The sequence below is a fragment of the Poecile atricapillus genome, chromosome 21, assembly GCF_030490865.1.
Source record: "Poecile atricapillus isolate bPoeAtr1 chromosome 21, bPoeAtr1.hap1, whole genome shotgun sequence".
Taxonomy (NCBI): Eukaryota; Metazoa; Chordata; class Aves; order Passeriformes; family Paridae; genus Poecile; species Poecile atricapillus.
Genome location: NC_081269.1, coordinates 8,081,825 through 8,103,397, shown reverse-complemented (window position 1 = coordinate 8,103,397; position 21,573 = coordinate 8,081,825). Strand labels below are relative to the sequence as shown.

The 21,573-nt window shown below is 41.6% G+C and overlaps 1 protein-coding gene across 3 annotated transcripts in view; it reads left to right on the top strand.

The window, feature by feature from the left end:
- The window catches only part of ZZEF1 (zinc finger ZZ-type and EF-hand domain containing 1), a 54,946-nt gene extending 39,435 nt beyond the window's left edge, over positions 1-15,511 (top strand). For all 3 annotated transcript variants that reach the window (XM_058854296.1, XM_058854295.1, XM_058854294.1), the window contains exons 43-55: positions 383-579; positions 1,144-1,263; positions 2,129-2,317; positions 2,689-2,789; positions 3,292-3,427; positions 4,427-4,786; positions 6,626-6,769; positions 7,593-7,761; positions 9,661-9,759; positions 10,498-10,663; positions 11,325-11,475; positions 11,969-12,040; positions 12,503-15,511. In XM_058854296.1, coding sequence (XP_058710279.1) covers positions 383-579; positions 1,144-1,263; positions 2,129-2,317; positions 2,689-2,789; positions 3,292-3,427; positions 4,427-4,786; positions 6,626-6,769; positions 7,593-7,761; positions 9,661-9,759; positions 10,498-10,663; positions 11,325-11,475; positions 11,969-12,040; positions 12,503-12,577 — 1,979 coding nt within the window. In that variant the 3' untranslated portion in view covers positions 12,578-15,511. The remainder of the gene's footprint in view (positions 1-382; positions 580-1,143; positions 1,264-2,128; positions 2,318-2,688; positions 2,790-3,291; positions 3,428-4,426; positions 4,787-6,625; positions 6,770-7,592; positions 7,762-9,660; positions 9,760-10,497; positions 10,664-11,324; positions 11,476-11,968; positions 12,041-12,502) is intronic.
- The last annotated feature ends 6,062 nt before the right edge of the window (positions 15,512-21,573 follow it).

Here is a 21,573-nt window from a genome sequence, read left to right as displayed (position 1 = left end):
TTTTTAACAGTAAGATCAGCAATATTTATTTCATCATATCAATTGCAGGTCAGAATTTTCCCCATTTTAATTGTACAATACAACATGTGCCACTTTGTGTGCTGTACCTTTAATGTGCAAATATGTGCTGCTGCCAGAAATGACCTGGGGATTTTTAACTTGCACTGAAAAATTAAATACTTTCTTGACTGTTCAAGGAATCTGTGATAATTTTTGTATAAGATCTTTATTAGAACATAATTGATATAAGGATGTCTCATGTCTCAGCCTACTCACATCTACTAAGAGATGACTACAACGTCATTTAATATGAAGTAATTTTAACTAAATTTAGTGAATTTTTAATCTGAAGTAAGTGAGTTGTGTTTTTTCTCTCTTGTAGTGAAAGACTATCAGTTGATTCAGAAATGTGAGCAAGAAGGCAGTGATTCCCAGGCCCAGCTGAGGCAGTACCTGCAGCACTTTGTCCTCATCTCCACCCACCTCCTGCAGACCAGCATGGACAGCACCTATGCTGAGGCAGTGGAAACAACTTGGGTCTTGTCACTTGCTCTAAAGGGGCTTTACAGAACTCTGAAGGTACCTGACACAGAATATGATAGACAAATAAAAATTCATCTTCTACCCTGTGCTACGGGAACCTGGGCATTGACTGAGCACACTGGGGAATTACCACAAGGGCATTTCTGTCACAGCTGGATCCCTTTATGCCTGGGAAATGCTGCTGGGCTTTAAATAGCTTTTCTGAGTCTGAGCTGGAAGTTGCTTTTCTTCTCTGTGGGGGCCAGCCATTCAGGAGAGCTAAGGAAGAAATTCCTAGAGATAACATTTTATGGATATTTTTATGGGTTTTATGGACTTTTCTCAGTCCTGAAGTTTTTGAAGAGGAAATGTTATTTTCTTTTTTTGACTGTCAGATCAAAACAGATACTCAGTTACTACTCTGTGCTTTGTTCACATCATAGATGATACCTTAAGGGATTTGAAGTGGGGATTTTTATTTTAGGGAAATAAAAGGAAAAGATTCCCAGTGTAGTTCATCTGGGCAGGAAATTCACCCGAGGCTTTGTGACGAGGCCTCGCAAGCATTGTGATGCATTCTTCCTTTTTTAGTTATTTATTTGTGTGTGTCTGTGTGTGCAGATTCATGGCTTTAAGGAGATCCAGTCTGCCTTTCTTCAGTCTGGTTTACTCAAACTTCTAGTGAAGAAGTGTAGCAAAGGAACAGGCTTCAGTAAGACTTGGCTTCTCCGAGACTTGGAGGTAAGAAAAGTGACATTTTGTAAAGTCAGGCTTCACACAGTGGCATGAAAGGTTATGGCAGTACACTGCCCTCCTGGGGACTCAGGATTATCTCTAATTAGTCTCTAAAAAACTCTTCACTTAACTGTATCCCTAAATCTCGCTCCTTCTGCCCATCATAATCATGTGGATAATAGACTAAAATCTTTAAAACAGGAGCTGATTTTCACTAATCTGATTTTATTTGGAAAAAAATTTGCAGGATGAGACATTTCTCACCTACTCAGATTGTTTTATGGATTTTATTTAGACTCTTCTTGAAAATTCAATTCTTCAGTTTAGAAAATCTCTAAGAAAAGCATGACTTGCACAAGGTTTTGCTGCAGTGCAGGTGGGGAGATCAATGCACACGTGGGCATATTCTTTCACAGTAGTTGTTAATTGCTGAAAGATGAGTGTGGTTCTACTGTTAGTTATGTTTTATCTTAGGCAGGAGTTGTGTTAATTCATTTTTAGGACTATGATGAAGCCAAAGGTTTGTTTTCAAAGGAGAAGGGTGTGTAGGGGCATCACTGGCATTTTGGTGATAGCCACCTTTGCTCTGTTTTTGTCTTGAAATCTTCAAATCTTTGATGTACTGAAATGGTTAAATAATTACTTTCTCAACTTTCTTTGCACTTTCAGCTAATAACTCAAGTTGTCTTTCCAGCAGCATGGAAGGTGTAACTCATTAGTGAAGTGGGAAATGGTTTTGTTTTGTGTTTTGGGGTTGTTTTTTTATTTTTTAGGTGTGCTAGGTCTGATAATGCTCCTCTAAGATGCTGATTGCAACCAAACTAATAATACCTACAGCTGTCACACCATATGCTACCTTTTCTCTGTACAGATTTTGTCAATAATGCTGTATTCCTCAAAGCAAGATATCAGTTCCCTGGCTGAACAGGAGGATACTGAACTGGAAGACAGAGAACAAGATCAAGATGTGGAGCAGCCTGTAGTTGGTCCTATTGACTTAGAGCAGAACAAACTTGATCCTCTGGAGGGCCTGGATGAAGCCACCAAAATATGTTTCTTGGTATTTAAATTAGTTTACCTCCTTTTGGGTAAATGTGCATTTGCTAGTTGCATAAAACATTTGGTAATTCATATGGTTGTTTTTCCTCTAAATTTATAGAGCATGGGTCTTTGATTTCAATGCATCATTCTTCAAAGAAAATAAAATAGAACTACAGTAATGAATATTACAAAATCATTATACAGTGTTTTGCTAAATTGCTTCTCATTATTATTAATCCAGATTATTAAATTCAGATAATGAAGTTCATTAATTCTCTACCTACAAAGTGGAAAATAATGCCTAAGTCATCCTTAAAGAAACTCAGTCTTTCTTTTCCCCCTCTAATGTGTTTTTGGGGTATTTTTCATTTCTTTTTGCTCCTTGCTCAGATGACACACGATGCTCTTAATGCACCTCTCCACATTCTTCGAGCCATGTACGAGCTGCAGATGAAAAGAACGGATTCTTTTTTCCTGGAAGTTCAAAAGAGGTAGGTGAAAGCAAGCCTGGGTCCAGCAGAGAAACAGTGGTGGGTGAAAATCTAAAATCCTCTCAGTGCTGAATAGAAATTCTTCCAATGATAAGATTTGTTTTTCATGTATGAAGAAGTAAGGAAATAAACTCCTGCTAAGTTGTATTTATGGAAGCACGTCACCATCGTCTCAAACACATCACATGCTCTTTTCTATGAAGATCCACTATGGCTCTGAATTCTGTGAACTGAGGAAGAGCCAAGAGCTCACATGTGGCTTCTGGTACTCAAAGCATCTCACAGACACACCATGTTCTCACAGAAATGTGTGATTTTATAACATTTAAATCCTTTGGCTTGTTAGAACAGGGGGACAGTTAACATGATAAAAATAGGCAGAGCTTAATCTTTCTAAAACAGAAGGTGGGAAGATTTAATTTGCATTTAATTGCCCTAATTGAGTTTGCCTTACTTTGGAAACACATTTTTGTATTTTTGATTTTCTTTTGCCTCTCTGAAGGTTTGATGGAGATGTAATCACAACAGATGAGAGGATCCGGACGCTGGCTCAGAAGTGGCAGCCCAGCAAACGCTTGAGGCTGGAGGAGCAGAGTTCCAAGGCAGTGGATACAGATATGATCATCTTACCCTGTTTGGTATGGACACCTCTACAAACAGGAGCAATTGGAAAAGAATGAATTTTGGCATTCAGTAGCTTCTGTTTAGTAACTTCAAACCTGAGAATTTTTTTAAAATACATTGGAAATAATCTGTTATCAGTGTTTTATGTCAAAATAAATGAGCAGGTACAAGAAGCAAGTATTTCTTCCTTGTTATTCCTTCCTTAAGGAAGTGAAAGAATTTGATTCCCAGGTCAGGAGAACAAATTGTGATTGCAGGCTGTAATTTCCTCCCCTTACACAAGAGAGATTGTATCTCATTGCTGTAAGCCTATGCCATGCTACTGTTTTAGCATATCATTGTTATCTTACAGTGAATTCAGCAGAACAAGGAAGCAATGAATTTATCTTGTAAAGTAGACACTACACTCACAAGCTGTAGGTTTTGCATTCAATAGCAGGGACCCACAGCTCTGCTTTATTTTGAGGGCTCACTCCTGCCCATGTGGTGTCACCAGCACAGCTGTTTATCAGTTGCATAGCAAAGGGAAAGGAGCTTCCTGAAGCAGTTTCACATAAGTATAAGAAAAAAATAGACCTTTCAACAGCTTATACAGAGGCTGTGAAATATCCACGCCTGGAAATTGTCTAAACTGAACTGGACAAAGCTCTGATTTTGAAGTTATCTCAGCCTTAACCAAATTTGGACCAAGTGATCTCCAAAAGCCCCTCCCAACTTGCTTCATTTCAGGGCAGTTGGTAGCTTCACCTGTGTAGGTGAGCTTCAGTTAACACTTCTGGCTAGAATTCTAACTGCTGTTTCCACAAATGCATCAGTGTATAATGAGGTGTGTAGACACAAACAGTGTTTCTCAGGAAATCTGTAGCTGTGTGAGTGATCCCACTTTTGTGGGGTTTTTAGCAAATTCATTTGTTGACTGGTCAGATAGCCAAACATAAAGCAGTAAATTTTTTCAAATAAGCAATGTTTTCAAACAAGTAAATATTTTCAGACTTGCATTTCTTTTCTTGCAGTCAAAGCCTGTGCTCTGTGATAAAGCAACAGAAGAAACCAATCCTGTTGCTCAGAAACTCATCACCAACACGGAGAGTGACCTGCAGCTCAGCTATGCCAAGCAGCGACGCACCAAGAGCTCCATTCTCCTGCACAAGGAGTTGGACTCCAGGAGTAAAAAGGCTGTGAGGGACTACCTGTATCGTGTGAATGAGGCAATTGCAGTTCTGTATGCCAGGCATGTGCTGGCTTCCTTGTTAGCTGAGTGGCCTGATGATGTGGCAATAAATGAGGAAATCCTAGATCTCAGTGGGCCAGCCCATATGACATACATCCTGGACATGCTGATGCAGCTAGAGGAGAAGCAGTTATGGGAAAAAGTAAGTGGATTTCACTCAGACATGTGAACAAAACCTGTGCCTATATGCCATGAGACTCTGACTGATAAAAATACTTGCAGTTCCTTTTTTCAACTAAATTGAAACTCCAAAATTTAAATTGGTTCTGAAAAAACCATTGGAATCTGTCAATGTCTTGATGTGCTGATCTTGTTAACAGAAACTGGAAAAACTAGCTGTGTAGAGAGAACTATTTCAGTTATGAAAGGGAAATTGGTGAAATAGGCAGTCTGGTTTGAAAATAGACAGTCTAGATGGTAATCTAGAGAAATTGGTAATCCAGGCAGTGCCTTTTAAAAGCTGCTTTTTCTTAGATTTCAATGGGTATATTGTAATACCTGCTACTCCACCGATGATCTGGTGGTGGAAGTGATTTTGGAATTACAGTAGAATGTTGTAATGAAAGCATCAGCTCAAGGCTTCACAGCAGTCAAAGCAAATCAAGTGCTGGGACTCTTCAAAGAGGGAATGAAAAATAAAGCAGAAGGCATTGATATGTCACTGAACCAATACTATGCACTCTTTTGGACTGCAGTGACTCCCTCATCTCAGTAAAAAATTAAGATGCAGTACAAGTGGAAGAGAAGAATGGCAGGGATTATTATAGCCATGGAATAACTTCAGTATGAGGAACCAACTGTTTTTCTTCATTCTGGATCTTTCCCCTGTGGGGCATTGAAGGGAGAAGGAGTAATGGAAAAGTCTGTTCCTCTTTCTCTGTAGATTTAAAGCAGTAAATAGCATGCAAAAGTTAAGAGCAAGTATTATTCACTGGCCCTCCCAGTAAAAAAACAAAGGAGTGTCAGATTAAGGTAATAAGTGGCAGGTCCAAAACAAACCAAAAGAACAGGTTCTTGACACAGTAAGTCATGGAAATTGTTGCCCCAGGGTGTTTTTATGGGTTCAGAAAAGGGCAGGATGAACTGATCGAATAAAATCTATTAAGGCACATTAAATGCAGAAACCTAGCCTTTGTCTTAGGCTGTTATGCAAGTGCAAGGTAAAGAGTGCATTTAGGGAACTGCTACATGCTGCCTTTGTATTTTAAACTCCTTTTCCCAAGAAGTCAGTTTTTGGCTGATTTGGGGATGAACCTGCTGGCCTGGGCTGGTGTATGACATTTTTTAGGAGGAGTTAGGAGATGGCAGGTGAAGACATGCAATGAGTTGCTCTGATGGCCTGAAAGGTCCTCAAGTAACAGAATTCCTGATTCACAGCTTTTATGCAATATTATAAAAATAATAAAAAGGGAGACTCAGGTGGTTCTGAATTATATTTAGTGTGTCCTGACAGATTAAAGGACATTTTTGGGTAGTTGTAAACACACAGCATCTGCTGCTTTCAAAACTTCAGCCATCGTTATAATTTCTTCTTATGCACTGAGTTGTACATTTTTTTTTTGGAAAGTTGAAATATGTCACCTATTCAAATTAAAACCTGTAGGTATAGAAGGTAAGGGTGCCTGTTTAGTATATTAACAAAGTTATTTATCTTACTTGAATACAGCTTTAGTTTCCTGTTAATTGCTTTATGGATTAGCCTTGATTCTAGCAGTTGTGTGAAGAGACATAGCCAATATCACACTTTTATCAAATAAAGAATGAAAGATCTAGAACAGAGGACAGAGTGAGGTCTCTTGTGCTTATGGAGATGACACTTGTAAGCATCATTTGTGAATTTATCTTATTTCTTGCTGGTACCTTGATTCCCTCTTCCAAAATACCGCGTGGCTGGACATGACTCATGTCAGCCATCAGCACCTACAGCTGTAAATGTTCTTTTGACAGTAAATTGTATTTACATGACATTTCTCCTCCCCAGATTCTCCAGAAAGTGCTGCATGGCTGCAAGGAGAGCATGCTGGGGACCATGGCCCTGACAGCCTGTCAGTTCATGGAGGAGCCAGGGATGGCAGTGCAGGTGCGGGAATCTCAGCATCCTTACAACAACAACACCAACTTTGAGGTAAGGCAGCCGTGGATGCCAGTGCTTGACTTGAACTTGAAATCACACAGGGGTTGGAGCAGAAGCCTCTCAAAGTTCCACATGGGTATCTCTGGGACTTCTGTGCTTGAAGTGCTTGTGTCTATTCAGTCTTGCCCTGCAAAGAAATGTGTCCAATCAGGCACTTTAATGTAATTCTAATTCAGTCATATGAAAAGTGCATAACTTACATGATTTTACTGTGCATGTATTTGAAGCAGATCATATTTTTAAATGGTTTCAAGGCCTTAATGATCAAATATTTCTACCCTTCCTTCCAAAGATTTGTTTCAGTTGGCCTGTTGCTCCCTTGTGCTGTTAGATGAAAGTAGGAGTGATGTCTTTTTTCTTGTATTTCTCATTTTATACCCCTTCTCTGACACAGTTTCTGATTTTCTTCTCTTGATACTGTTTGAAAGCATTTTTCTGATATAGTTCGGTAAGTAATTATTGCCTCAGGGCAGTCTTGGGATTTTTAATTTCCCTGCTGCTCTCACTCTTCTGATTTTTTATTTTCAAAATGCATATAACCCCTTAGGTTCTGGCAGTGAGATCAATATCAGCAACAATTACTGCTTTTGAAAAAGGAAAGCATTGTTGGCAATTCATTTTACATGCTTAACAGCTAATGTGAACAATAGACCATGCTTTACATTTGTTAAATTAACTCTGGGTGAAAATATAAAAGAATTTTTTACTCACAGAGATGTTGTAAGATTTTTTTTATATCTCCCTTGGTTGTATGGTGAAAGTGAAGTGGGTTCTGGGCAGTACAAGTGACAAAGCTGCTGTGTTTATTTCTCAGGATAAAGTTCACATTCCTGGTGCTATCTACCTCTCCATCAAGTTTGACTCTCAGTGTAACACAGAGGAGGGCTGTGATGAGCTGCTCATGTCCAGCAGCAGCGATTTCCAGCAGGATCGGCACAGCTTCAGTGGCTCTCCACAGAAATGGACTGACTTTGAGCTTCCAGGTGAATATGCACTGATTCAGGTTATACAGGATATTGCTGGGACTCCTGAGAGAAACTCCTGATGAGTTAAATGTGGATGTTCCTGAGATGTGCAGGAAAAAAGCCAATCCTTTCCTTGTTCCACTCTGTTTGCTCTGACGTGCTGCTCTTGCATTTGTTTCTGAAAAGTGGCTTATCTGTTGTGCTGTGACCTTTTCTTTCCACCCCTCAGTCAAAGCATGCACTCAGCTACTGGAAACAAATTTGATCTTGATCCTGTTCCAACACAGTCCTTGTTCTGCACGATATTCACTTACATTGTTTATGCCTTGTCTTACTTTCCACAGGAAGCACATTTTTTTATTCAAAGAAAAAAAATAATATAAATATCCTTATCTCTGTCTCTGCTCTGCTGCTGCTCTGAGCAAAGAGAGCCAGTGCCAGCACCTTGGCTCCAGCTGGTGCCACAGAGCACAGCTGGAAAAAACCCAGGGTTTGACTGCCAGCTGCACTCTGGATTCTGTGAGCACATTTGTGAGAGCACAGTGAGGAGCAGATGCCAGGGAGCTCAAGGACTGCACGATCCCCTGCTTCAGATGTTAAACTGTTTTAACCACTGAGCATTGGGGTGCTGCAGGAAGCTCTTGACTTCAAGGACTGTCAGCACCTGTAAAGAGATTTAGGAACTTTCTTAGCAAACCAGTTTGGGTTACAAGGTGCTGGTTTTGGGTTACAAGGTGCTGTTAAAAGCAGATGTGTGTTCTGTAGAAATAGTCAAGATTTTTGTGAACTTCTGTCTGTCTTCTTTCTCCTCCCTAATAGTTGCTGGGGTTTCCAAGGAGCTGAACTTCGAAGCCCATTGTTTAGAGCAGCCTTGGCTGTGAAACTCGAGTTTCACCTTGCAGAAGTTTATTTCTAACCAAGGCTGTCTGGATTAAGGCTCTTGATTCAAACAGGTTTTAGCTGAAACCAGACATTTAAAGGCTTCTGGGCTTTTCATTTGATTGAAGGGCTTTCTCCTATGAGTAGGAGAGAACATTGTCTCCATTTCATGATAAAAAGGGAAACTCTTTTATAAATATTCCCTTTTAAACCCTAAAAAATAATTCAAAATTTTTTCTTGTTCATTAAACTTTGAAAATTCTTCTTTCCAGTGAAATCTTATCTGCTTGTCCCAGGGTGACAGGCTTTTTCATGGGACAGATATTTTTTCATGGGAAAGATATTTAAAGTTTTAACAGCTCCAGTGTTATAGAGCACAGTAGGTAAGAAGATGTTTTGTGTAGTGTTACATCCAGCTACCAGGATTTATCTCTGAACGTGTCTCAGGATGCTGCAATGGCAAAAACCTTTTGAATGTTTTTTTGCCTGATAATTGACTGATTAAAGTGCTCAAATATTTTGATAGTCCTTCTGTTTTTAAGTGATTGAGTTGAGCAGTTTTCTTCCTTAGGGTAAAAATGTTCCATTTAATTTTCTGATCTGTAAAAATTTTGCTTTCAAATATTTTAAACCTTTTGTGCAATGAATTCACGTGTCATTGTAAAGAACTTGGCTGCCTGTATAGGGGTTCTTGTTTCATAAATCATAACTGATCCAGCAACACCATTGGAAAAGTGAAGTTACATGTGCAGAATATGGAGTTTCTTTAATTTCCTCTGTTTAGTTGTCAAAAATGTAAAAGCCATTATCCCTCCTATCCAGTATCTTTAGACAGAGGATCTTTGTGGGTTTTGCTTCAGCCTCCTCTTTGTCGCCTGTTCTTTGCATTTCATGCTTACCAAAAAATAAAAGACCACCTTTCTTGAATGAAGACATCTAGAATTAAGTAATTTCAGAGTTTTCATTTAAATTGCATTTGAGATGGCAAAACTAACTCAGAAGATAATAATGTGGGCTTTATTCCTTCCCTGCACGTAGGAGACACGCTCTACTACAGATTTACTTCTGACATGAGCAACACTGAGTGGGGTTATAAGTTTACAGTGACAGCAGGTCATCTGGGAAGGTTTCAGACAGGTAAGAGATGTTCAGAATGTATTGAAAAGGGCCTTTTTTAGTGATTTTGCTGAGCTTTGAGAGACTTGTAGTTATCCCTTCTCCTTAGAATTTGCATTGGGTGTCTTAGAAATAACATGATCAGTTTTGTTCAAGTTGAAACTCAACTGATGTCTCTTACTTCCTGTGACTTTGGGGTAGGAACACAAACATCTTCACAGAGACTTGGAGATAACAATTATAGTAATGTAATTTGCATCCAAAATCTCATTATATCATAGTAATTACACAGAATATTTAGTAAACACTCCAGGATGCCGTAATTGGAAACAGAAATAATGGTAATTGCATTTTTCAAAAGTGGTTATCCATTAAAATAAGATGGTTCTGGGTCTAGTTTTTAGCATAAGAGGTTTTGGTAGTTTATTTTCGAGTTTAAATATTTTTAATGAAATTGAGGCTGGTGGATAATTTGCTATCAGCAAAACTCTACTGCATGTCATATAATAGGAAGGGCCTGTGGGTTTTTTGCCTTATTTGGGTAAAAATTGAATTTTGGATATGATTCTTTCCAATTTTTATGTAAGTTTTGCCCCAGAAAAGATTTTCCATATCAGGATGTAATCTAGAGTTATCTCAGATTTTTGTTTACTATTTTAATTCAATTGGTGCATGGAGCAAACTGACAATATTAACAGAATATGTCCCTACAAAACTGAACAACTATTTGAATTTTCTCTTTTTTTTTTTTTTTCCCAGGGTTTGAAATTCTAAAGCAGATGCTGTCTGAGGAAAGAGTAATTCCTCACCTTCCACTGGCCAAAATCTGGGAGTGGCAGGTGGGGGTGGCGTGTCGCCAGACGGGTCACCAGAGGCTGAAAGCCATCCACCTGCTCCTGAAAATTGTGCAGTGCAGCAGCCAGGGGTGAGTGACTCCACATCCTGCACCAATGGCAAAGGCCAAGGGAACAAAAAAGGCACTAAAATGATATTATTTTGAAGCAAAAAAAATCCAAAAACCCCTTGTGATTTGAAGCAGCTATTCTTAATTTGCCTGTCAGATGTAATTTACAGTGCTTTGATAGCAGGAATGTTTTACTCTCTTTTCTTTCCTGCCCTTTAAAGAAGTCTAATTAATTCAAATGTCATTGTAAAGGGAAAAAAAATCATCACAAAACAGGACAAAGGTAGATTTCAATTAATTTTGCTAGAAATTTATTCTCATTGGATTAGTTATACTGCAGAATTAAGGTAAGGATGAAGTAATAACCTGGTGAAGTGATGATCTGATTCTCTGTGAAGTAAATAGCTTTTAAATTAGTATTTTTAGTTGTATCACTAAGCCTGTAATTGAGTTTTAGAAGGGATATGTGTCCTTAAGCTTACATATGTATGGCATGAGTATTTCTAGATGCAAGAGCATTTAGCAAAGTGATTATTTTTTGTTTTTAACTCAAATGTATGGTTTTGTTCTCTTATATTTGATTTGGTTTTGGTTTCCCCCACACCTCCCCATTCCCAGAAATGGGCATGGTGGTTACTCACTATTACATCATGATTTCATATAAATGATTTTTTTTTTTCAGGGACTGTGACCTCACCTTATTGAAGCCACTTTGGCAGCTTTTCACCCACATGGAAAACAATTCATGTCACGACACAGCCAAGCCTGGTATTCTCCTTCCTCTTCATCGTGCACTGGCAGAGCTCTTCTTTGTGACAGAAAACAGAGTTACTGTAAGCACTCCCTGTGTTTCTATCCCTCCTTTCCTCTGGAAATGACAGAGAATTCAGTGTTACACTAAATGCAGTTTTCCTTTATCCTTCAGAGCTACAGAAATATTAACAACTTTCACTTATGGAGTGTGGCAGCAAATTCTAATTAGAGGGGAATTCTGTTACCTTATCCATTACTGGACTTTAAGTAATAGTCCTGACTATTGAGGCCTTAAAGCCACTGTTTATTCTGAGAGGAATTCTGGTTTAATAATTAATTTAAAGGTATTTGCATGTGGCTTTCACTGAGTTGGTTTTGAACTTTAAATATGAGCAGTGTCATGAGCTCATTTCTGTGATCACAAACTGTGTTTCAGTCTGGGAGAGTCTGGTGTGCACTTCTGATACCTTTGGTTCTTGGGAACTGCTCTAATGGTCAGCATTTTAAAGTGAATTAGTAGAATACCACCTTTGGTAGAAACATTGGTGTTCATTGCATGTTTTCTGGCTGCAGGAGCTTGGATCTCTACAGGAGTATTTGCTTGCCTTAAATACTGAAGATCATCTTCATCGCTGCACAGCACAGGTAGGATTGCACAGCCCCAGGGCTGGGGGGCTCTGGGGTCTTTGTGGCAGACACTGGATGATTTCTCATTGCCCAGTGGAGTTTATAAAAGAGAGATTAATGTGCTTGGTCATTACAGTGCCTTGACAGGGCTCTGAAAGTTGTGAGTGAATGATGCACAAATGCTTTTCTAGGATATTGGGAAGAAATTCTTCCCATGAGGGTGGGGAGGCCCTGGCACTGGCTGCCCTGTCCCTGGAAGTGTCCAAGGCCAGGTTGGATGGGGCTTGGAGCAATGTGCTTTGGTGGAAGGTGTCCCAGTCCATGGCAGGGAGTGGAATGAAATGATCTTTGAGTTCCCTCTCAATCCAAACCATTCCACAATTCCAGGTTTCTACTTCTGTTTAGTTTCATACGATTTCTTTACACTTTGGGCTTAAGGAGAATTTTTGGTGTGACTTCACTTTTTCTTTTCTCTTCTAGGCCCTGAAGAACATTGCTGCTATCAGCCTTGCCATTAACTATCCAAACAAATCAACAAGTTTCTGGAATGTTTAATACTGGCTCAGGCCTGAGTGCATGGGATAGAGTAGTTTGTCCATAGGACATTGGAACAAACATCTTAACTCCGTTCAGGAGAAGTTCCTTCAGCTTCAGTGTATGAGCACTCTGCAGCCTTCCTTCCTTCCACCTTGATGTAGAATTTGTAAAAGTAACAGCTCACTTCAATGAAAAAGCACATCTTGAAGTAACTCATGCGTCGCCTACAGTTATGTATGCACATATTGTAGCATGTTAGAGTAAACAGAACAATATTGTTTTTTATTCAGAGGAAGTAAAGCAAAGAAGGTAGCTGAAGTATGAGAATGGAATGCCCCCACGTTTGTGTCATCTGCTCCTGAGGAAACTTGATCCATGCAAGGTGTCAGCTTCAGAAAATGCTGCTGAACTCGGGGTGATGCCATCAGCAGCATCTGTTGTACAGGCAAACCAGAATCTGCTGGCTGCTGCACCAATGGTCCAGTGAATCCTGTCATTTTTGCTTTGGAGGCTACTTCCCAAGGAAAAGGATTTCAATTCTTCCCAAACTACAGGTTGTAAAACAAATTGTGGGTGATTTGCAAAGCAGTTGAAGGATTCCAGTTTCACAGCATCCTCGTGCAAGAGCTTTGTGTTTCTCCTGTTCTTTGATTCATTCATTTGGATCACCTGTTCTTACCTTGCTTTATCTCCAATGTATTATTCCAAGTAGCCCATTACTGTAGTGCAGAGAGCAAAGGCTGGCCTTCAGTCACAAGGCAGTGGTGATATGAAGACCTGAAGAACTTACATGTTTCTCAAAAATCACATCTTTACAAGAAATGAAGAGGCTTTTTTTCCTTCAGTTATTTTGATATTAGTGGAGGTCCTTGGCAATGTTGGGAACGTGGACTCCCAGCACTCAGGGTGGGGTTAATGATCAATCCACTCTTATCTTACAGAGCAATAACCACATTTCTCTTAGTGAACATGGAATGAATTGCAGACCTTCTATGCTGAAATAAATCATCTTTCTTCCTGCACAGCAACATTGGTTATTCCCTTTCCAAAGAGTTAAAAAGAACACAGAAAGATTTGGGTTGTATTTTGTGTACCACTGCACAGTTTGTAGAGCTGGCATTGTCAAATATAAATTGAGATTACTTTTAATGCTAATTATTTTCTTCTTTACCCCAACACTGGAGTATGGAAAAAAAAAGGCAGCCAAAAGCTCTAGCAGTAACTGAATGCAAATTGTGTAAAGCAGTGGCTCTGTCAGAAGGAAATGTATTTATTGACCCTGCTTGTCCAAAATTTGAGTGGTGCCCAAATACCAGAGCACAGGAGCCCTGCTTTGGGGAGTGTCCTCTGAACTGATGGTCTTATCAGCTGTGACTGCTGTTTAAGGGTGGCCCAATCTCCCTCTGAGAGGGAAACATGCAGGAATGCATCCCTTGGATTTTTTTTTTTTTTTTTTAATCTAATGCTGTAGAGTTTTGTTTTGACTTCTGTTCAGCCAAGTGAGTGCACAGTGAGTGCTGAATGTGATTATTCTGCCTGAAATAATTAAAACTGAAGACCAAGAAGCACCATGCTGAAGCCATTGCCTTCAGGAATGGAGTGTCTCTCTTAGCAAATGAGAATGCCAGGATTCAGGAGAAGTGTAGTGTTTGTGAAAGACTGAAAGGGAGCAGAGAGATGCTGCTCTGCAAGCCCTCCTTGAGCACCCTGAGTTGATTTCCTTAAAGAGCTCAATATGGGAAGGGAATTACCAAGATTGTGGTGTACCTTTAATGCACAGATCATTCTGTTCCCACGGTGTTTGAGTTTGCAGCCTCCCTGCTGGGGTGTCAGAGATCCTGGGGAACCAACTGCTTCACACCTTGGAATTGTCTGCACAGATTCTGGGCACGGGGAGTTGCTCCACCAAAAGGAGATGTTCCTAAAATGATGTTAGGGAGTTTTGTGGATGGGGCAGGTGAGCACTTGGAAATTGCTTCTCTGGAGCAGTAGGACTTCGATTCACTGGGCATCCACAGCTGAGGAATCGTGGATATGCAATGGCTGCTGTGCTGAGCTGTGGCTCTGCCTGTTCAGTCAAAGAAGGCTTTTTCTTTTTTCACATCAGGGATGAAGACTGTAAATAAACCATTCATAGAAGCTGCCACAGCTCTGTCATAGCCACTTTTTTTTTTTTTTTTCTGTTGGACTGTCCTTTTGCTTTCTGGATGAAGACATGAGGCTGCAAGGATGACACAGGAGTGGCCAGAATTCCTTGCTAGGCATTACCACTCAACTTACTCTACCAGCAGTGACTGGCCTCGTGAGTCAGTCCTCTTGCCCTGAAGGAACTGTCTAGGAACAGTGTCCACTAAATATAATTTCTACCCACTAGATGGAACTGAAGGACTGTGACCTGAGTTGACACTGAATCTGTTGCTGCCTTATAACTCAAATCATTAATTATGGATTTTTTAACAGACAAAAAACACTGATTATTTTTTTTTCTTCTGGTAGCTCTAAAGAAAGAGGAATAGAATACCAATAATGAATATTCATGATCAATCACATTTTGAAAATTATGCAGAAGTTCCAAGTGGATGTGAATGATGCTATTGAATTGTATAAAACTGTCTGGAAAACAGGTATGCTGAAAAAAAAATGTGCCTAATATAAGAAGAACTAAAAAAGTTGTCCTGCCTGAATCACCTATGATGTGTTTAAAACAAACCATATTGTTCCTAATGATACATTTAACTTGCTTTCATTAAACACTTAAAAACGAGAGTTTTATAATTTCTTTTCTTACGGGTTTACTACTTTGCAATTTTTATCAGTTGTTTAAGATATATCAGACCTTTAGATTTATTCCAGTTCAGTTCAACATGTAAAAAGAAAGCTACAGATGTGGGTAAAATATGCAAATGAAGAGAAATATATTGTAAAAATTCTATAAAATCAAAAAAAGTACAACACGGTGTCTGGTTTTTTGTTTGTTTTTCTCCTCTCCTCACTGAATGTTAATGCTGGAGTTTGCAGTGAGATCCAGGGTTTTTCTTGGAATCCTCATTTTCCATGCCTGTAAGCAAACCTGCTTGTCCTCATGTGGTTGGTAAATATCTGATATTACATTGAGCTATGCAGGAACTCCAGACTTCTGGAGTCATCTCTTAAATTCCAGCCCTGTTCTTTACATTCCAGTGGCCTTACCCTAAAAATTCAGTTTTCCCGTGGATATTCAGTTTTTAGTGCATGTATCTATTTACTTTGAGACCTGAAACACACACCTGGAGGCCCCAGATGTCTCCTGTGAAGCTGGGATTTGTATTAGTGGGTGTTAATTCTAATTAGTGATGTTTATCAGCAGAGGTGCTTGTACCTACCTGGTCCAGCGGGTTTAACTCTAAAGATTGTTTGCCTTGGGCTGTGTCGAAGTCTTCCTGTATTTGCCTAAAGCTGCCAGTTGTTTCCTTGGAGAATGGTCTAATTAGGTAATTTTATTAAACACAAATAAACAATAGGATTGTGAGGGTGTGGGAGAGCGAGGACTGTTCCCTGAGGTTTGAGGTTTCAGCTGATAAAGCTGAAAAAATTCAGTGTAATTGTTGTGAAATGTAGCGTGGTGCCAGGCTTTGGAATGTAACAGAGGGCACAGCCACAGTCCTGTGGATCTGCTTTTTCAGGTCAATTAATTTTCATTAAGACTGTTTTTATTCCAGGAGATCAAAAGTAGACTGCAAGTTAGCTTAGAGGTGGGTGACTTTTAAAAAATCTGCTTTTAGGAGAAGGCTGAGCTGTGTTTGAAACAGAACTGGCCCAATCCCTGTGTTTTCACAGCTCAGGTCTGTGTCCTGTGGGTTTTGTACCTTCACAAACATGAGGGCAACACCTGCATGTTTATACAATTTTAAACCTGGAATGACTCTCTGCAGCTCCCTGGAATACCCTGCTATAAAATCTGAGCACCTTGGGGCAGAAAAAGGCCCAATAATCTGATTTAGTCCTTCCCCTTTTCGGTGGTGAATCCCCCTGAAGTGAATTGTGTTGGGTCTGCTGGGGAGGCATCGTTCCTTTTCCCAGGGGACAAAACCACAACTCTGGGAGCCTTGAAAAGCATGAGCTGGCCTTTAGGGAAAGCTCTAGAATACTGGAAAATACATTAGTATATGTAAAAAGGTTAGTTTTCATCACTGGACCAGGAGGTCAGGCTGGATAATAACTGGAACAAAGAATGTCTATCGGTAACATGGCCTGGAAAAACAGGAACTGTACTGGGTTTTGTAGGGGAAACTGAAGTCTGGCCCACCTCACCTCTGCATTTAAAGCAAAGTAGTCAACCCTGATTCAAGTGAATAAAGAGAAATGCACTGTGAATAAGTAAGAGGTGAAGGAAGTGAGATTAAAGCTCATTCTTTCCATGATGGTCAGGTCTAATGTAATCAGGTCTGTTCTGCAGTAAAATCTTTCCTGATTTTTACCTAAGAAAGAACAAATAATAAAAAGCTGGTGCCCAGCTCCAGCCCAGACTTCAGTGAGCCTCATATGTGGATATGCAGGAATAAACACTTGGGGAAAAAAAAAAACCATCCCAAACTCTTTTTTCCTCCAACTGGAAACACCCACAAGCATTCCTGATAAATAGATGGAAACCTTGAGCAGTTTTGTAGTGGTACTTAGGATTTAGAAATTCCCATTCCTTGAATAAAAAAAGAATCAATGTTTGGATTTAGGGAGCATGGGAAGAGGGGGAGAAGCAATAACTGGTTTGTGTCAAGGATGGGGTCTTTCCTCACAAGTGCTGAGCAGTTGGCTGGGGAGCTTTTCCTACTAATCCTTTGCTGACAATGGCAATGAATTTTTCTTCTGCTGGTTTCTTCTTTCCATTCCCCACTTTACTGTCTGATTTTCCATAATCTTACTGCATAAATCTTACTGCATTTTGGAGTTTTTTCCTTAATATTTGCAGTGCAAATAACAAATATTTAAACTTGCCTTGCATGGAAAAAGTCAGTTTTATGAAACCTGAGGAAATGTGAAGTGCCTGCAAATGTTTGTCAGTGGTAGCTTCTCTTGGAGGCTTTTTTCCAAAACACTTTGTTGGCATCTCCTCACAGCTGGATCATCACATCCAGTAGGTGTTGGTAAGGCCACACTAAATTCTTTTTAGCTCTGTTTAATGATTCACTCCCCTTAGGCTGGCACAGGGTACCCAGAGCAGCCGTGGCTGTCCCTGGATCCCTGGAAGTGTCCAAGGCCAGGTTGGACAGGACTTGGAGCAGCCTGGGATAGTGGAAGGTGTCCCTGCCATGGCAGGGGGTGGAATGGGATGGGCTTTAAGGTCCTTTCCAATTCTATTTCCATGATTCTCTGATTTTCACACACCTTCATGTTGTGGGCTGGACCTCTGCTCTCACCTCTCTGCCTTTCAGACACACAAAGGTTTTAACTTCCTCAAGCACATAACATTTCTAAGAACCAACAAAGCACCTGAGGAATCACAGGAAATGCTTCCCCTTAGGGTTTTATACTTTCTAATCAGCAAAAGCATCCTGTGCAGATTTCCCTCTCCAATAAATCATCTATGATAAGACTTCGATGTGCGTATGTAGGTAGACATTTACTGGGGCTTCAGTTCATCACTGTGCTTATCTTGGATCAAGTTAAATATGGAATTAAGGTGTAATCTTAAGCACATCTAGTTCAGCTTTTAAAGGTAGGCTTTAAATTGGGTTTGTTGCCTTGGAGCCTAAACAGACCGTGCTGTTGATGGGAAGTGCGCAAATCGTGTGGCTTTCCCTCACATCCAGCAGAATCTGCAAAGGCAGAAAACAAAAAGATGAATTCTTGAGTCAGGAGAAGTGTTGAGTCAGGAGACCTTTAGTCTCATCATTTTGCCTGAGAATAAATCATGTCTGCGTTTCTTACTCTTCTCCTCTACATCAACCACCCACAGAAAGCTCATTCATCAAAAATGTCAATGGTTTCCCAAAAACCTCCCTGCTCACACTTTGGGGTTTTTGTTCCTCTGAGCAGCAGTTTGGGCTCTTTTCTCCCCACCAATGTTTTTTTCTTGGAGGGGGAATGAAGCGGGGGTTGTTTGTTTGCTTGTTTTGGTTTTTGGTTTCGTTCCTTCCTGCTGTGACTGTTAATATTTAAAAAGAACATTTCATCCTCTGTGGGGTCAGTATTGGATACACTACTGGATTTTTAATGACATCATTTTTCCCCCCACTCAATTGCCAGTTTCAAAATCCACCATGATGTGTTTGATCTTTTGCCACCTTATTTTTCTGCAGGAGATGGCTCAGCCTCCTCAGAGGTGATGGCATCTGGGAGGCTGCTCAGAGCTCCCTGCCCTGGCTCCTGCCTTTTCCTCAGCTCCAGGAAGGCAACCCTGTGGGGGCAGGACCTGGGGAGCTGGAAATAATTGCTTTATTTACCTCTCTGACAGTAAAGCAAGCCTCTTCTCACTTTTGCACCCAGAGCTGCTGCTGGGCAGTAATAGCTTGTCTTTAATTAACCCAGAAGAGAATTGAGGGGGATATCCACAGATGAGGAGCGTGGTCTGATGCCCTGTGCCTGTCCCCTTTGCTTGTGCTTGCACACACTGCAGGAATTACTCTTCCTCACAGCCAAACCCAGTGTTAGAAGGGCACAAGAAAGATCTCTCCAGATCCTTGGGGTTGGCTCCCCTGCTTTATTCTCGGTGCCCCTTTGTGGGGTGCTGAAGGCTCAGGGCCCCTGTGCTGCCGGCGCTCTCGGGGCTGAGCGGTCGCTGCTCTTTAGGGGTGCTGCACCCCCAGACACCCTGTGATGGGTGTTGTTGACCTGCTGTTGTTCTTGGTTTTGCTTTAGGTGCTGCCATTGGGGCTCTTGTACAAGCCAGCAGCAGCGTTTCACCTCTCACTGTGGGTGCCTGGGATGGGAGCAGGGAGGCTGGAGGGTGGTGACCACCCCAAGCACCAGCCAGGGCACCTGCACTCCCCAGCCAGAGCTTGGACACCTCTACAAGCCAGAGAGCAGAGGGTAAGGCAGGAAAAGCAGCATTTGCCCAGCAGAGCTGGGGGATGCCCAAAACAAACCATAATAAACCATCCCTTTGGGGTTCCTGCCACAGAGCCGGGACCCTGCCGGGAGCGATGGAGCAGCTCCGTGCACAGCCACAAATCTGAGAAACCTCACCCACAAATCTGAGACACCTCACCCACAAATCTGAGAAACCTCACCCTGCCTCCTGGCCCAGGGGATGCTCAGTGCATGCAACCTGTCCTGATTGTCCAAGGATTGCCTTCCACGGCTGAGATCCAGCCCCAGCGCCTTCCCGGGAAACCCTGCCAGCTCATAAACCACTTTTAATCTCTCAAGAAGTTCCTTTGTGCAGCCTTTTGTCAACAGGGCCTGTCCCATTGCTATAGCTACGGCCCCTTTGCTGCCGGACACACCTGTTTGTTTTTCCAGCTCCTTTCTGTTGCGCTCAGATTTCTCTGTCCCCTAAATAAAAATCCCGAGAAAAGCCCTGCCCTGCTCCTGTGCCCTCCTCGCCCTTGCTGATTAAGGAAACTCTTTTCTCCCCTGGGATGAGTTTTCTGCAGGCAGTGGGCTCAAAGCAAGCTGCACACCCAGGGCCCCTTGGCATGGCTTTGTTTTCTGGTTATTACCCTTAAAATTGCAGTGTGGAGCAGGGCTGGGGATGGTGTTGTTTGCAGCCAGGTCCCCAGGTGAAGCAGATTCCTTGGAAAGGGTCAGGAAAGGTGATGTCCCCCTGGTTCCTCAGCAGAGATTTTGGAGATCATGGGGTTTTCTCATTGCATGCTTCTCTCCTCAGAGCTCTCTCAGATTAGTGCTTTTGGGATATCAACCTCATGTGTCTTCTTGGGCAGCTGGAGGTGCCCCTGGGCTCAGCATGGTGTGCAGGAAGGAGAAAGCCTTTCTGGAGAAAGGTTTTTCCCCTGAAGGACTCTGCTTTCCCTGGCACCAGGAGTCTTCCCAAGGGTTTGCACAGCCTTTCAGAGAAACTTGAGAAGGGAAAATATTCCACATTCATGAGTTGTGGTTGTCGTGCTCCCAGAAAAAAAACACCCAGAGATGGAAACAATCCAGGGGAAATTTCCTTTGCAAGGTGTTTTTCCTGCACCAGGTTTGGATGGCGATGGGTTTCAAGAGCAATTCCTTGAGCAAAGAGGGTTTATTGTGGGGTGACTTGACCACAGGAATCCTGCTTTTGTCTTCCCACGTTTCATTTCTTCCCCTTCCAGATGTAGCTGAGGTTTGATCCCACCACTAACACTGTAGGATCCACTCTTTTTGCCTCCCTGCTCTGCTCCTCGGCACGGCTGGGTCGTGCTCTCAACTCGGAGCCGCACCAACATCAGTGGGACACGGGGAACGTTCTGGAGCCAGGCACAGAAAAGCCACCCCCTGCTCAATCCCCCCTGGCCAGAGCCCCAGAGCTTCCCCTGGCACCCCCAGTGATGCTGACAAAGAGCAGAGCAGCACCTCAGCATGCACAGCTCCAGCCAGGCACGGACACATGGTGCTGCTGGAAAGGATGGGGCAAGGAGCACTTCCCAGGATTTGGCCCTGCAACAAAATAATTAAATGAGACCTCTTTATTTCATGTTTTTACTCCTTATTGTCCCGCTGCTTTGGTATAGCTTCTAAATATTTAATGCATTGGAAATTGTATTTCTGATTAATGGGATGTATTTGGTGCGTGGTGAGTGGGTTATAGTTTCAAAAGGGAAAAAAAAAAGAGATGACTTAATGCTCTTTAATGCTTTTAATAAAACAAGGCTGGGTTTGGCAACACCACCAAGGCCTTGGACCTCACTGGCCCCTGTGCTGGGCAGTCCCTGTGCATGCTCTGACCCCTGGCAACGTGTTCCAGCTGTCAGGTCTCGCCTGAAATTCAAGATATAACATGAGTCATGTCCCCAGTTCCAGCTCTGTGGACACGGTTTGCAGTGATGCTGCACATCTGGAGCAGAGGCACATCTGCAGGCAGGAAGGGCAGGGGAACAGCTGCAGGATTTCAG